Consider the following 17644-nt stretch of genomic DNA (forward strand, 5'->3'; position numbering starts at 1 on the left):
GAGAATCAGACATTGGCCCGGAATGTATTATGTCAGAGATTGGATGTCGGGCCGGAGGATTGGTCGACGTGTTGAAAGATAGACTTCATGTCGTGAGTTTGGGCATCAAGCCAAAAGGATCAGAGATTACGCCAAGAAGATTGGATATTACAAGAGGTCAATATATCGATGGATCGGGCAATACATCGAAAGAGAGGACGATGTGTTGAAGGTTTGGACGAAGCGCTAGATGATTTAATGATATGCCGGACAACATAGGATTCATGTTTGTAATTATTTGTGTCTTGATCGAAGTAGTTTAGGTTTTAATTAAGTTAATTTTGGATGTAATCATGCCAACTTGATTAGGAGCCCATTGGGCTTGAATCAAAGCTGAATTGGGCCTATTAGATGGCTAATTCAGTGACATGAAATTGAGCCAAGCCTAGTGCAAAGGGTGGTAGGCGATGGTACCACCAATACCTCGAAAACTAGGATATTTAAATTTTTTGGCTCTATTTTTGAAGTCATTTGAAGCCTATAAATATCTCACTCATTCTTGTTTGGGTTAGCAAGAGAAAGAGTAGAAAGGGGAAAGAATTTCTAAGGATAAAAGTGTTATAATTTCTATTGAATTACTAAGTCTCTTCCTCCTAAAATTTAAAAATCTTTTAAGGAAGAAGTGAGATCTTTTATAAAAGAGATGTGTGAATAAGAAAGGGTAGTTGATCTTCGCCTATTGAAAAAAAGATTGGTAATGAAAACCGATGACATCAAGTGAAGAGGAATCAAAAGTGGATGAAGAGGAATCAAAAGTGGATGTAGATCGTGATGACCGAACTATAAATTTAGTGTACATTTCCTTTATGCTTTCATTCTTATTGTTTATTGATTTAATTGCTTAATACTTTTACTCACGTTTCAAACGAAAGTTATCAAATCAATTTAACTTTTCAAAAACACTAATTCAACCCCCCTCCATCAGTTTATATATATATATATATATATATATATATATATATATATATATATATATATATATATATATATATATATATATATATATATATATATATATCTAAAAGAAACTTATAATACTTATATTTATTTCTATAAAATTTCTACCTCTCAAGAACACAATCCATTTGCGCAGAAGCTAAAGTCCTAATAGCAGTAATGTTAACAAAGAGGAACTTCCATAAATTAAAGGCACAAGTGAAGAAGAGTAATGTTGACAAAGAGGAACTCCTATAAATGAAGCAAGGAGGAACTTCTACAAATGAAAGGTACAAGTGAGGAAAGAGGAAACACAGAACAAGGGAGGAGACAGAGATGGGGATCAAGACATGAAAAGAGAAGAAAGATGAAAATAAAAGGAGAAAAAAGAATAGAACTTGACTAATATGTTGTGTGCAGCACTGACAACTGCAACCAATCTGATAAAAAAAAAAAAAGCATAGATCATTCATATAGCAACAAATCTGTTACTGTGGTTGAAACAAAAACTGCAACCAGAGACATACTATACGTGCTTCTGAAGGCTGACTGGCTGGCTGGCCATCCCTCATTGTTGAAGGAGAGCCAAAGCAACAGCCAGAGAATGAGACAGTAGCACTGTTGTTCTCTAATCATATCCTCCTATAAGTTTTGTATATTTCACAATCCAAACAAGTTCTGCTTTAACAGGTAAAGAAGATTCACAAACCCATCTATTTATCCTGACTTTCAAGCACCACACAGATGGTTACTCCCACTCTAAATCTATATGTGATGATCCACATTGAACCACAAACAAGAGATGATTTCAGTGGGCAATGACAACAACCCTATATCTAGATTTGAAGCTTTTCTAAAAGCTGCTAACAATAGGGCAACATGGAAATAAAGGAGCCCAGAGATGACATATTACAGAAAGACCAAAAAAAGAAGGCTTCTAATCTTATCATCCTTTCGATAAGAGGGAAGCATAGCTATGAGCATCCAATGATCATAACTAGATCCTGAGCACTGCACACCCGAGGATGCTACCACAGCAATGTGTCATGGGCGATAAGGGACGCCACGTAGGCCTCTCGCTTCTAACATTTAAGGCATCAACATCAGACAGCTGCTTGATGCACTGATTCCTGGGGCCAGGCCCGATCACTCCTCCAATCATGTAGATCTCATCTCCCACCCCTATCATCCCAAATCCAATTCGGCTCTGGAACTCCGACGCATATGATACCACCCTATCGGGTAAGTTCTGTCCACATTGCTTGGAGATGCAGCCATTGCTCAAAACGTATGGCTCGCCATGGACCACAGCCATTGGACCCTGGAGCCAACCATAGTCTTTCACATCCCACTGTTTGCCCCCATCCTCCAATATCTGCACTGTCGATAATCCCTTGTGCAAAACATGCATCTTTCCCCCAATGACCACACCAGAGCATGCAGAACTATGGGAATGCTGGAGATTGGGAAGGGGTTCCCATGTATCCAACTGAGGATCATAGATCTCAGCATTTGCTATTGATTCCCGACAGTTTGTGAACCCCCCTGCTACAACAATCTTGCCATCCAGTGCACAGCATGCAAACATTGCCCGTCGTACAAGCATGGGGGCCCTTTGTTCCCACTCGCACCGAAATGGGTCATATGACCAAACCTCATTGCTTGCAAAGATTCGGTCATGATCTCCAGTCAATGGGTCGACTCTATCACTACCTCCCCCAATCACAAAGAGCTTTCCACCAACTGATGCCACACCAAAACGAGCAAGGTGCCTGATTTCTGATGGCATAATTGGTAGGGTTATCCAACGGTCTTGCAGAGGATCATATAGCTGCCAAATGTTCTCAGGCTCAAATGCTAAAACGCAAAGTAACTCTTCCAATGCCCCAACTTCACAATGAGTCTTGAAGATATCGGGGCTTCGAAGAACAGCTCTCCACGAACGACAAACAAGCTGCAATTGAGGATGAAAGTAGAAAGGCACACGTGCCAGGCACTGGATAGCAACTTCATCAGGGAGACCATCAATCAAAGGCGACATAATGTCTACTTATTCAGGTTACTTGACATGGCAAACTAAAGCAATTGGTGAAATCCCACAACCTGCAAAATCAGTGATATCGCCATCAAATATTTGATAGTTGACATTGAAGTGAAGAAACAAATGTTCTCTAAAACCTGAATTACTCATAAAATCAATAGAATGATGAAGAATGATGACATAAAAACATGACAAAGTCACCAGAGAAAGCATAGTACTTCATTTGACTCCATAGATGCATCCACACCAAAATCTTACTGCAGGTACAAAATTTAACAGAATATATCATAAAACATCCTCCCAAACCAAGAATGTCCCTTCTACTTATGAGGTTATTTTACTTTCTTTCACATTACAGGACAACATGAAATCGACTGTTAATATTGTATAACTATTGGTTGAGAACATCATTTCCACTATGTTTAACATATTCTTCTTCATATGGCTGCAAAACTTCTAACAAATATGTCATAAGGTACAGCTGATTTATTTGCCCCTAAACCATTAGATACAATAGATCAGCTACAAGCAATCTAAATGGAACTCATTCCAACCGAAGTGAAGTGCAGTCAGCAACTTTTTCTACCGCTGTCCAAACACACAGGCAAAGGCCTTATCACATCTATCCTGCTTAGGATTGAATGATATATGTTGTATGTGAAATATCTATTGCATCTATAATTCTGATGTATCCAATCCTCCCCATTAACCTCTATCTCTTAACGAAAGGTGTAGAAAGTGTAGATCAACAAAAGTTGGTTATGGTCAATATTTCAAAGACAGATATTCAATCAAATTCAAATTTTAATCACCAAATAATATAAATGATAGCAATTCATCTAATACTACAAATCCTTGTGTATCACAGAACAAAAAAATAAATATTAGAAATAACACGTGTCATATACATAGAAATGCAAGCAATGATGACATAATTTGCATCATATTACACAAGATAAACAACACAAACATAACTTATAATGTGGCTGGACATGTACCTAGGCCCACTAACTTCAATCATACAATTTTATCAAATTGCAAAAGAAGCCAACACAACTAAGGATGGTGCTTATGCCAAGTGTCACTCATCACACAAATATTTTAATTTTGCCCAGTTCACAGAAATTTGTCACATGCACAACCCAACAAATATTGCAATCACCTAATCCGGTAGCTAGCATTAACAACTGCTCACAGCATTCCAGGACACACTAAAACCAAATTATTTAACAGAGATAATCATCTTTTCAGAAACATTAGATGTTTGTGTGTAGGGAAGACAAGAAATCAGCAAATAGGATAAAATCTAATGTCCAAACAGATTCTTGCATGTGCAATGCCGTGAAGAGAGGAAATTCCATCAAGAACAAAACATGCCTGCCTACTTTCATTATTCAGCTGTAAAGTGAAAACTTTAAACATCTTCCTGGCATTCTAACCTTTATAACTAAAACTGATACAACGCTGCAGATAACCTGATGATGATATTATCGATTCACCTACCTGTGGGATCACTATTTTTTTGCACTTTTTTTGTGGAACCTTTTGCCTGTCCATGACACCATCATTATGCCAATATACTTCTTCTTTTGGCTCATGATAGCACGTAAGAAACAGATGGGTAATACCAGTATCAGCATAACGGTTCACTAGTCTAGCAGAGTTGTCCTGTTTATATAAACTACAAAAGTTAACTTTAAAAACTAGTTAAATCTACAACAATCTTCACTTTCAGTCTTAAAGGTTGTCCTTGAACTAGCTTGTTTTGGCATGACACTAGTTTAGAAAGGTCCCTCCTCACATAAGTATTTAGATACATCACTTCATTTATGTGATGCTGGAATTTTCTCCAAGTACCATGAGACATATCATGATATGAATCTTACAACAAGATAGAATGAACGGAAATGACAAGAAAAATGGAAATGCACATCTAACTTTGTATTTGTTATGATGAACAACATTAGTTTCTACCTAACAGCCACTAATATGCCTTCATTCTAATTTTTGGCAGAGTCCTAGAGCAAAAGACAATACCTAGTTGAACACCAACAACAGCAACAAAAGGAAACATTAGGTCCAAATGTTCAAAGTTAGGTAGCATATGCAATTGTCCTTTTTTCTATAAACATGGCTCCACCAAAAGAGAACATTATGCACAAGGACACATTCATTGTGCAAGTGTACTTAACCAATTTTTTCCAACTTGAGATCCAATGCTTGCACTTCAGTAGCAGTGGCCAACTCTAACACAAAGATCATATGGTTATTAATCGGCAATTCATATCCTTAAGGAAGACCAAGGAAGCACATTCATGAATCACTCATCAGGTCCAGAATTAGTCTAAATGTCTAGACAGATGACAATCTGAAACTAAACAAGGAATCAACAACTGGCTCACATTAAGGTGTAAGAAATCATAAACTCTTAGATATATATGATAATGATAACAGAGTATCAACTCCACAGGAAGAACAAACTTTAGCAAGTACTGATGAATGATAACCAAGAAGAAGCCAGTTGACTTCAGGTTGCCAATCGAATAAGATAGAGAACAAAAGTTTCAACTCCCTTTGACTAATATTTTCAAGAAAAAATCATAAATATATGTAATAAAATTACTGATATTGGAGACATGCAGTTTAACAAGGAATTGAAAAGTTGATCATATAGCAAGAAAGATTTGACATGAATTGTTGATTGAATTGCCAATCAGAAAGAACAGGAAATGCAAGACTCTCAATGCGGCTTAATATGCACTCGCATAAAAGCTAAGTTTCATCAGTTTTTGCTAAAATCAAATTGAAGCCTTTGGTGTTTTGAAGAAACAAGATGAAGAGAAAGAAAATGCATCAGGGAAAAATAACTTCCCGAGGCTTACAGGTATGCATCAGGGAAAAATAACTTCCCGTGGCTTATACAGGTAACATATCATTTCTAGTGGATCTATCATGGTTCACCTAAAGAAAATTCTCTTTGTCAAAATACAATTGCTTTTAAAAAGAATATCATTAATATAAAGGTTCAAAAAAGATGAAAAGTGCCATTCAGGATGATTAGAAGTTCCTCCAATGACAATTGCAAATGATAGATGCAAGAAATTACGGTATAGCATAAAATCCAACACAAAAAAGTTCTATGGCAAGTCCAAAGAAAAGGCTTCTAACTAAAAAAAAGGATAAAAACAAAAGCTCATCAATCAAAAGAACACTGTGTACAAGGATGAAAATAATACATACTAGTTTCAGTATGTGCAAACAACGACAAAAGGGTGGATACTTAGAGTTACATGAACTAGGCTTCTATGTTACAAATCTTATAATAGTTAAATTTTGTCTCTGCATTTTCCATAATAAAATTTCCTTAGCAAAAGGCATTAGAATTTAACAGTCTTGATTCTAACTCTATAAAGAATAGATGAAACATCAAAATGAAAAGATGACTAATCAATTCTTATTTGAGAGCAATATCTACTTGTACACATACGATTAGTGGAGATGAATAATGATTATTCGCTTAATTTTTTAAGCAAATAGAATATGAAAAAAAAAAAGGAATATTGGTTCTTTTTTATTATTGTATTTGTGCTGTCTTTATTTTATCGTGTAATTATGTAGCTCTTAATAGAAATAGGTGTATATGTTTGAAAAATACCAAATTGATGAATAAGAAAATTCTCTACACTGTATAATATTTGATGATATGAGACCAACAATTCCATAGGCACAACATCAATGTGGCATGCGTTATTATTGTATTTTCCTGATAACTTCTTACATTATTCTCCTTAATTATCATGTAGAAGTTATGGGTTTCCAACTTCAAAATGTTATTATTCGACTTCAGATCTGCAACATAACAGGTTCAAATTCTGTCATTGCTAACCATTCCTTCTATGGGAAGTAACGAGAGATTAATTGGGATCAATTAAAATTGGACATAATCTTCCAGTCTTACATACTCTATATATGCAAGATGTCTTGGGTAGAAAAATACTTTTCTTTACAGGACAGTCATATCTCCTGTCAAAAGCATAAGAATGTACTCTTAGTTCAGTTCGGTAGAATACGGGTCTTGGAAACCCAATGTCATAGGTTCAAAAACCATTGCATCAAAAAAATAACCATCTAGAATGAGTAGACAACTGCCTCAGATAAGATAGACCCATCCATGCCTCACCTAGGGCCCCAGATGGCCTGTCCTGACATTATGGATGCTAAGCAGTTGAGCAACAGTAAGTTCATTTAATATGGCTTTTAAATCAAATAGTGCATTAAGCTCCATATAATTCATGAATTGACCCACATTACGAGTCACATACTTTCCTCATCTAAGATAACCAAATCTTATTTTCCTTTTCCAACAAAGTAAGAAAAAGATGGATGCATTGACAATGAAATGAGTACAAGATGACCATTAGCAACAATTACTTAAAAAGTAGAAGTTGGCACTTTTTTATATTCTCCTCAATTTTTCCATTTATCCTTCTCTTTGCATGCTCTTTTTATTTTCTACCTTTTATTATCATAAAAAAAGAAGCCTTGGCCTCTAAGGCAATTCAAACCACTATTTTATTTTATTTGTTATAATGTCAAAATAAAGACTGGTTTAATTTATGTATATAAATGGAATATACCTTTTTACTATAATTTATTCTTAAGATTTTTCTAATAGTTTTGATTATTGAACAATTGCCTATATGGCAGTGTAGCACACAGACCATGGTAGCATGTCAACTACCTGCATAATGGCTACAATTTTTAACCATATATTTAGAACCTAAAATTCTTGAAAATACCGCTATAAACCCAAAGGATTTACTTATAGATACCTTAACTGTCACTTTCCCAGTTCTTAAATTGTGCAGCCTAGACAAGTCCAAACCAAAAATTGAACCACTTTGGATCAACTTACAAGCTAGCAAATTATCAAGTTTAAAATAATTCAATTTACATGCAAACCCTTCCAGACATAGATAAATAAACTAAGTACATGAGCAGGCCAACCTTTCCAAGGCTCAAAAATGACAAGCAAATTGATTGTTTACAAAAGAGAAATAAGGTTTATATATCATTCAACAAACCATATGACAAAAACAATAAAAAAATTGGTTATGATTATTTTAAATATGGTTTTCAGTTCAAGGAATTTAAGGGTTAACATCAGAATTAAGGTCAAGAACTCCCAATACCTGATGCTTGGCTAGCCATATCAGATTCCAGTTCCCCTTCTTCAGGGAGCCCATCATCCTTTTTTCAGAAATCAAACGGATAATATTTTAGCCACCATTCCTAATATAACTCAATGAAAAATTATCATGACAAAAACACCCTTACTCATATCCAGCAATTATCATAATGCCTCAAAAACAAAAAAATTGTGATTGAAACAAGATTTCAGTCCTAAATTAATGAACTCCAATTAGCAATTCTGACAGAGTCCAACTGATTCCAATCCAGATTCAGGTTTCCATCCTGGTCATGAATTAACAGTCCCTTAAATTTTAGTCTGATCCAGTCTAGACTCTGGACAAAAGGAAAATTACAAGTATCTTGTCTTTTCTCAAGTACAGAAGAACAATTTAAACTGTTACAGTAACTGGAACAGGTTACTCCAGCATCAGTTCTATTATTATACATTTACTAACAATCTACTGCTATTCTGCAATATAGAGATCTCGGTAAGGAAGAAATTTTTCTCTTGTTTATGGTATTACAAGTTACAAATCCTTTTACTTCTTTTATCAATTGTAAGCATAGGTAAAGGAGACTGAGCCTTAATGTAATGCAATATCCAACCTCATCAATGGCTGATTAAAAGACAGGACACCAATTAAACAGTCCAGAATGTGGAGGATCACGTATGGCATTACAATAATAAGAAAACAGGTAAACTAGTTAAAAGCAACTAGGAAACTAAGCTAAAGTATGATTATCAAGACAAAATATCGGTAAAGATTGTCGCTCAAATATCACATTGTTAGAGAAATGAATGATATAAGGATATCATAGAACAAGTATGATGTTGAATACAATTGCTTGAAGGACAACAAACCTCACCAATATCCAAGCAGAGCAATAAATGAAGGAACTGTGATCATAGAAAAACACTATTCTAGCAGACAAAAGGACACCAAGGAGCAACTATGACGTGAAACAATCTGGCCCAGGAAGGACAATGAAAATAATTTTAATAGAAATTTTAATTCTGTGTCAAAAAAGAAGAGCCAAGAGCAAAAGAAAAACTCTAGAGCAGCAGTAGTACTGACTATGGTTGAAAATGAAGTTACATCAAAATAAATGGATGTTCAGTGAGTGGTAGCTCCACAGGTTCTTCAAAAAGGCCTTCCATGTTTGAGACACAATGATTGACAATCATTAATTTGTGACCTTGCTAAGAGGAAGAAAATGTAGCCGAAAACATGCACGATAAATCCAACTATCAGCACCATACACCATATAATATGCAAAGAAACTACTACTTACCCAGAAGGAAAAAGAGTAGGGAATCATCAATGAAGGTAAAGATGGTATAAGGAATAAAGAGAGATGACACCTTTACATCTAGATTTCTTTTTGCAATAATTAGATTCCCAGAGAAGAATATTTATGACCTCCACAAATATCACATATTTGATGGCAATGTCGATGAAACAAAGCTTGGAAAGTTCAGAAAGCCTATATTCATGATCGATACCCCATTAATCAGAAAGCCAAAGTTTCATGAACTAAGAAAATCTACTATGAATTTTCCAAGGCGACAAAAAAGAACCAGAAGAACAACAAGAACCACATCAATTACGGAGGAATTCTATAAACAAATCAGACACAAAAAGATGACGTTGCAGACCATAATTTCTTGTGAGATCTATTTGGTTCAACTATAACCTAGAAAATCTAATATGTTGCATGAAACTTAATCACAGCAACCACCGGACCCTAATTATCGCAGGAACACCGCATCACTACATCTTGTCCAACCTCCGGGTAAAAGCCACGAAAAGATCATAAAATGAAACCTAATGACACCAGAGCAAGAAAAGAATCCAACAAGAAACCTTCCTACAAGGCAAACCAAGAAGCAGAGGCAAGGCAAGGGAAATCCAACCACAAGGACCACCGCATCACAGCAAATCAAAGTGCCCTATAGGACTAACACCAAGGTAAGCACAACCAGACCAATTCGCCACAACCTGCGAAGCCTCTCGTCAAATTGGAGCAAAACGAATTGTCACTCGCCGAATTAGGGTCTCGCCCGGACATCGCAGTAAGATCACCGAAACCCGCACGCAAAGAGAGCAAGACAAACGCGTGCAAAGCTCACAAATTCGCCTTCATCCCACCGCAAGAAGAAAGGAAGAGAAAGAACCCAAGAAACAACATCGAGAAGAGAAAGATTATACCTATGAGGGATCGAATGGTCGCGTCGCCCAGTTGACTTCGCTGCGGGATGGATGGATCGATCGATCGATCGAGAGAGGGAGAGAAGGAGCTCGTCGCACGGCAGCGGCGTGGCAATTGCGACCCCGATAGCGGATATGCGCATCTGCGGAGGTGGGGTGGAGGCGGTGTGGGATGAGGGTGCCCAGAGGCGCACGAGACGACGGGGCGCAGTTGATGGACGGCTGTGATTGGGCGGGCCGGCCCATTGGGTTGGTGCGAGCGGGGACGAAGGGAATTGATGTCGAATTGGAGTGGAGGGTTGGGATGATGTTGATGTGTTGAGATTCGCATTAAAGAGCTGATGCCAACCCAAAGAGGGAATTTGATGCTCATGCCTCGAATAAGAACATAGAATTGAGCTCAAATTTGATCCAGGTGGTAAAAGCCAATCTTGTTTGGTTCATTGAGACGAGTTGGTTTGATTTGGATCGATCCATGTATGATCGGGTCAGGATTGAATAGTTTGATCTAATATTTTGATGTGATATTATGATCCTCCAGTTATCGTTTGATCTAACACAAAATCATTTCTACAAATAATATATATGATCAGATAATTTTATAAAATATAATTAAAATTTAACATAACTATTCTATAAAAATATCATGACGTTAAAAGTTCGATTTGTATATACATACATACATACATACATACATACATACATATAAATATATATATATAAAGAAATAAATTTATAATATTAAAACTTAAATATGAAATATTGCTATTTCCAAATCTGGAAAGAATATATGCTATCTGTTTTAGCAATGCTAGGAGTTCACTAGCAGGAACATTTGCAGGTGGAAATGAGTTCATATATTATAGTTACAGAAAGCACTTCTGGTGAAAAAGGAAATGTAGTGGAATCTATCATAATTAGCTTTTCTAAGGACACAAGAATGTTTGTAGTGATCAAATTTAGAAACAATCCAAAATAGTGTTTCTGATCCTTCATGTTACAATCTCCTCCTCCGCAACAAATAACGTGTAAAAAGAAGTGTAGTACTCAGAGGAGCATCCTGCAAGAGTAAATCCCAGTCTTGTCATTTTGCAGAACAAGGCCAACTTTTTCCTCTTTGTTTGTTACATACAGAGCATTAAAGATGAATAATCTGATGTCGCAGAGTAGAGGATATACTTTTTCCTACTCTCATGCCGCATCTCATCACGATTTCTAGCCATCCAAAGTGTATTGGTCACAAAAGGCGTCAAGGATCAAATTCACAGTAACAGCATACAAACACAAAGACATCTCTGCAAGCACTAACCCAGGTACCAAAAGAGAGTTTTGAATGGCGTATATCACCTCTTTCTGATACTGCATGCTTCCTTTATTAATCAGAGCTGCTAAAATGTTCTACAGAGCACATACAGAAGTTTATTTTGCCAACAACTTGAGTGACCAGGTTGGCATCTTCTATGGCATTCTCTTCATCAGCCCTCTTTAGCTTTTCACAAGAATTGCCTGGTTATATATATCAAACTTTCTCATGTCATCAATGTAGATGTAACGGACACTTTTTAAGTCTGATATGGTATTGTTCATCTCCGAAGGACAAATCTCAGACAACAGTTTGAGTTGATTGCTGTTGTGGTTAAAATCCTCCAGTTGCACTAATGGCTTCTAATTTGACAAGATACACAGTGAAAATAAATAGCACCAAAACCCATCTAGCAATGGATAAATTGTGATTTGTATTCATGCAAAAATAACTTATGCGCCAAGGTCGATATTTAAAAATGGCATGGATATTTAAGTACATAGCATCTTTCCAGTCATTTGACTCGACCCACACAAGTCTGAGGCAATGACCTTTATGCAAGTAGGCAATTGCTATTCAGTGCTCCTTGTCTCTTGTTGTGATAAAAGGATTCAAAAAACAAGGGCTGTCCGATAAATGAATTATGGACCACGAGCCAGGGAAAAGCAGAGGCAGCCAGCAGCCCGATCTTCAGGTACCATGCCACCACCTTTGCTGGTATCTATTGCCTCCAAGAGCTTCACGACCTCGAACATCTCCAGTCGCTTATCTGGGTTTGCATCCCAACATTTCCTCATTATATTTGCCAAAGAACTTGGACAACACCGAGGAATTTCAGGTCGTAGATTCTGTAAAATTCAACATAAATACTTACATACTCGAGAGAATCTTGATGTCATTTAATTCAAAACTAGAGCAACAAGAAACTTTGAAACAACAAATTAAAAAAAAAAAGAATTCATGAACATTCTCTGCCTTAATTAATAAAAAAAGGCAGCTCATTTTTTATAAAATAGAGAATAAATAAATAAACGATTTTCTTCATGATGGGACTAACCTGTCGAACAACAGCGGAGGACACGTCGACAAAGCTAAGATCAGCATATGGCATGTCACAGCAGTATATTTCCCATAAGCATATGCCAAAGCTATAAACATCACATCTTCTGTTGTATGGCTTACCATCAAGGACCTGCAAAATGCTCACCTGTCATATCTTACGTATTACAAGCCACAAAAAGAACTAGACCTTCTACTCAAACTTCAAACTTCATATGCTATTTAAAGTTTCTCTAATAGCTTCATTGACTCATTAACAATAGCTCAGAATCTATAAGGATGACGAGCATATTCTGGATAAGCTTTGTAAATCTGATACATTGTTCTTCTAAAAATATATTTATCATGAAAACATATGTAACATGTTATGAGATGTGCACCTCTGGAGCCATGTAGCCTAGGGTTCCAGTTTCACCAGTCATGTCCCTGGGATTCTGAGCCTCGACACGTGCAACACCAAAATCAGCAATTTTTAGTTTTCGATTGGTATCCAGTAACATATTTTCAGTCTTGACATCACGATGCACAATCTTTTTCGAATGCAGATAACTTAACCTGCATTCTCAAGAATGTTACATGGCTCCTTACAATTATAAGCAAAAACATAGGACTTCTGGCCAGACACTTACCCTCTAGCAAGATCCAGTGCAACTTGAATCACGATTTTGTAGGGGAGCTTCCTTCGCCTGTTCTTGATCAAGTATTGTTTCAATGTTCCCCCAGCAAGATATTCGACAACAACACAGCACGCTCGAGTTGGAAGGGAGCTATGGCAATTACTAGTAGAATCATTTTGTGGAATCTTGAGGTTTGAAGTCCACATGGAAGCCCCAACAAACTGTAATCCACAATATCCGAGCTGTAAGCTGAAAAATCTATTCATTCAAGATGATTATAACAGGAGGGGAGAATAAAACTGCTTCTGAATGGATGACCACATGAAACCAAAATCAATGTCAAAGATAACAAGAGAATGAACCATGCATATTAAATTATGGTTTATATTTCCAAGACATAGTTCACAATTAGCTGGCTTGATTTATGCTGACAACTTTCCATCAAATGAAGCAGACAACTTATTCCATAATCACCATCAAGATTCAAGACTCCCAAGGACAACATAAAAAGTGAAGCAACATTGACAATTTAATATATCTCAATTATTACCTTGGTGACGTTTGGATGGTCTAGTCTATGCCAAACAGCAACCTCTTGCTGAAACGATGCCCGAAGAGCAGCGGTTTCAGCATCTATGGTAACCCCATCTTGTCCCCAGTCCAACAATTTCACTATAAGATAGAAACTAATTATTATGTAACAGAAAACCTCAGAGTTATCAACATTGTAATACTGAGAGATACAACCATACACTATTTCAGAATTGTACAAAAGTTCCACCGATCAAACTGCTTCTCTATTTGCAATTGATCTGAATGTACTTATAATAACTTATCAATTAAAAATTACAATTGTAATATATAGTTTTAACCAATAACAAAAGACACAAACACAGTATTCTCCTCTTGACCATAGTAGATAAAGAAAAGCAACTATAAAAGTGGGACCAGTGCGGTGAAAATCTCTGAACAACATGTAACCTATTGAGCTACTAAGGGAACATGGGACAAGCCTTTGAAATGCTGTTCTTATATATTCCTGAACAAAAGACACTTCTTTAAGAATGACTTTTAGAAGTTATATTGCATTGGATATTGACAATAGGCAGTTTCCTCTTCCCACCGTTTGGGAGATGATGATGGAAACCCCAGCCTACATCGTAAAAGAGCAAGAACAATTGACAAAGAAGAAGAAGAAAAAGGAAAAAGCAACTCATTGTACGTGCAGTCACTTGTACGCACATGCACACAGATTTAGATGCACATGCACATGTGAAACACACTGACATGAATTTAGTTGTCAAACCAGTTAATATGTGATCCAGTTTAATTTGGTTCCAAATAGACCCAATTTAAGCTTGAACAAATATCTAATACATTTGTTCATTTATCTAGGCTTGAAATTAATATCAAGCCATGCTTAACGTTGGTAGGCTTGATCAAACTCCACTCTTTTATGCCCACTACCCATGGAGAAGGGTGGTTTTCCTTCCTAACAAAGTCAATAGAACAGCAGAAGGTATCAAAAATCTATGAAAAGCCTGATTGCTTTGATGGCATACCAAAAAAAAAAAAAAATCAAGGAGTTTAGTTAGATCATAAAAATATTTTCTTAAAAAGATGTCTGTAATGGCTCAAGGTTTTATTTCCAATGAACACAGAAAAGGGTGCAAGTAAATTTAACGATCACCTCTCATTTTCTTCATGCAATAATTATAGAATCAGTAACATTAAATATTGATATGGTAAGCGAAGTCCATTCACAAATGCAAATGTTTTGTTTGCAACACCACAAATTTAAGAAACTATCATGATTTAGCAATGAGGGCGGCCTTGGGATGATGCTAAGGTTGCTCATTTGCAACATGGGTGGTCAGGGTTCGAGTGATAGAAACAATCTCTCCACATGTAAGATAAGATTGCATATTGACCCTCCAATATTCTGCATTAGTGAGAGCCTCATACATTGGACTCGCCCTTTTTATCATAATTTAGCGATCATATTTAAATGTATTAGTAAATACAGAGCATGTATAAAGAAACCTAGAGTTAAAACAAATTCAGAAAGAAACTCATTCATCCAATAAAAGAAATTAGAACAAGAAGATGCATTATCAATATGGTTGAAGCCTGCCATTTTGCATTAGCGGAATAATGATTTACCAACAAAATCATATATCAAGACTAGCATAGCACCACCGTTTAAATATCTTTATAAGTCCTAGTCCAAATGATAAAACCATGGGCATAAATGGCACATGGTATTTCTTGTATAAATTGTGGCTATGAGACAAGGTTTGACCAAAGTAATTGACTGATCCCGTCCCAAATTTTTTTTAGCATGGTTAACTTGTCATAACCTAGTAGTCTGCTCCTTTTGATTTCCCAACAAAGTTCTATATTATTATTTTTTAATTAAGTAGGAATATATGATGGATTTTTGGATTCTCAACTATCACAAAGAGAAGCTAGGGGTACACTTTCCGACACAAATAAGAAGAGTGGTACACCTCTTCTCGTATGTCATCTTTGTCTCTTTTCTTCAACCAATTTGCATCTCAAGTATTATCTGTAAAAGATATGTAAAACAATACCCTTATGCTCAATGGTTATTCTTTGATTAAACGTGCCTGAAATCTTTCTTATTCTCGAAAATGACCAACCAAAAAATTATATTAACCTCATGACAATACAACATTTTGTTGCAGTTTTAAGCAAAACATGAGCAGAGAAATTGGAGATGAGAAAAGAAAAAATTGAATAAGAAGAAAGACTGAAAATAAATGCTAAATAAAGTTTGATATTCATTTTCTTCTATACATGATTTTCATATCCAACAAGTTCTCTGGTTTACTTGGTATAGAAAATTCACAAGAACATGTATAAAGTATCTGCTGTATCTTTCTCTAAAATTCTAGATATATGGAGATATCAGTCTAAGACAAAAAAGCAAGGTTTGAAGGATAATTTAGGCATAAAGATGCATCATGAGTTTTTGAATAATTGATACTAACATCTCAGGCAAAGTTTGCTAGAAAATTATGGATGAATCAGAAGGTTTTGAAATAACCACTATAATCCTCTAAATTATGAATATTTAATCTTGCTCTCCTAGGATCAGCCAGTAAGATATCTAGGCTCGAAAACACTAACATCTCAGTTCATCAGAGTCATGGCCAATCAGACAGATCAGAAACATTGCTGCCACATAGACTTGGCAACTATTGTTATTTCAACAACTTGTAGTGTATAAACAACCGGTTAATCAAATTGCCATATCCGAAAAGACTACTGGTAGGACCAGTCATTGTATCAACAATCAAAATACTTTTGATGAGATTAACCAGGATAAGTGAAGAACTTGTTCGATATCACTCCTTACACCCATCTGCAAACTTAATTGGTTTAGCAACAATTCATATAATATGCGAGATTCGCAAAACTTATCTAATAAAACATGATGGAATTTAAGTAACAAAACTGCATTCTCTTCAGTAACAATTCATTATCATGGAAAAGCCACTGGTAGAATTCCACACAACCAATTTTAATCCAATATAAAGCGCGTAGGAATAAAAGATATGCAAAATGCTGCAATGCTTTTTGCTAAATTAGACTACATGTATAAACTACTCAGAAGACCATAAATGCTGGAGTGAACTAATAAAGCTATGAAACACAATAGCATCTAAGTTACTTTTGTCCAAAATTCAGGAGTGTACCTGCAACATCCTGGCCATCATACACGCCACGATAAACTGTACCATAGGTCCCTCGTGCAATGACATACCTTATTTCCAGCTTGGATAGATCAATCTCCCATTCTTCTGATGGTTTCTGAGAACCTCTTCTTTCTTTTAACCAGATCTTTGAGAGTGTCTTCTCCAGCTGTATATCTAGGCTCCTCAGATCAATTTTATCAGCTCTAACAAACATATCATTACCATCAAGGCTCCCAGACCCCTTCGAATTAGAATGTGATACCCCCTCCTTCACCTGGGAGGCAGCTCCAACAAGACTAGTTTCCTCTCCTCGTTTTGCGTCCATGATGCCAAATCAAAACCAACTCGATGAAGCTTAAGAAAAGCCCAACTGGGTATACTTCTACGTAGACTATAAAACCTTACTAATACTCTCAATCATAACCCTTAAAAATGTCTTCTTTGCCACCAGGATTGAATCTCCTAAAATAGACGATTTACAGATTACAACCTGCATAATTCCAACACCTATCAATCCAGAACCA

The 17644-nt window shown here is 36.1% G+C and overlaps 2 protein-coding genes across 7 annotated transcripts in view; both read right to left on the reverse strand.

The window, feature by feature from the left end:
• Positions 1-1596: 1596 nt before the first annotated feature.
• Positions 1597-10592, reverse strand: LOC135641641 (F-box/kelch-repeat protein SKIP30-like). Of its 4 annotated transcripts, none has more exons than XM_065157171.1 (3): positions 10420-10591; positions 8209-8266; positions 1597-3078 (listed from the first exon to the last, which is right to left on the reverse strand). In XM_065157171.1, exon 3 carries the CDS (start codon positions 3014-3016, stop codon positions 1973-1975), a length of 1044 nt encoding a protein of 347 aa, XP_065013243.1. In that variant the 5' UTR covers positions 3017-3078; positions 8209-8266; positions 10420-10591; the 3' UTR covers positions 1597-1972. The 4 variants fall into 4 exon arrangements, with proteins under 4 accessions (XP_065013243.1, XP_065013244.1, XP_065013245.1 ...); XM_065157172.1 differs by lacking the exon at positions 10420-10591 and adding an exon at positions 10210-10362; XM_065157173.1 differs by lacking the exon at positions 8209-8266 and having other exon boundaries at positions 10420-10592.
• A 1546-nt stretch (positions 10593-12138) lies between these two features.
• Positions 12139-17644, reverse strand: part of LOC135639442 (serine/threonine-protein kinase 52-like) — a 6007-nt gene continuing 501 nt past the window's right edge. For 2 of the 3 annotated variants that reach the window (XM_065153199.1, XM_065153198.1), the window contains 6 exons: positions 17121-17582; positions 13949-14070; positions 13411-13619; positions 13162-13336; positions 12780-12914; positions 12139-12570 (listed from right to left, as the gene is read on the reverse strand). In XM_065153199.1, the coding sequence (XP_065009271.1) occupies positions 12364-12570; positions 12780-12914; positions 13162-13336; positions 13411-13619; positions 13949-14070; positions 17121-17445 (1173 nt within the window). In that variant the 5' untranslated portion in view covers positions 17446-17582 and the 3' untranslated portion in view covers positions 12139-12363. Of the gene's footprint in view, positions 12571-12779; positions 12915-13161; positions 13337-13410; positions 13620-13948; positions 14071-17120; positions 17611-17644 lie in introns of all 3 variants that reach the window. The other variant, XM_065153197.1, reaches the window with a different exon arrangement.

The sequence above is a fragment of the Musa acuminata genome, chromosome BXJ3-6, assembly GCF_036884655.1.
Source record: "Musa acuminata AAA Group cultivar baxijiao chromosome BXJ3-6, Cavendish_Baxijiao_AAA, whole genome shotgun sequence".
Taxonomy (NCBI): Eukaryota; Viridiplantae; Streptophyta; class Magnoliopsida; order Zingiberales; family Musaceae; genus Musa; species Musa acuminata.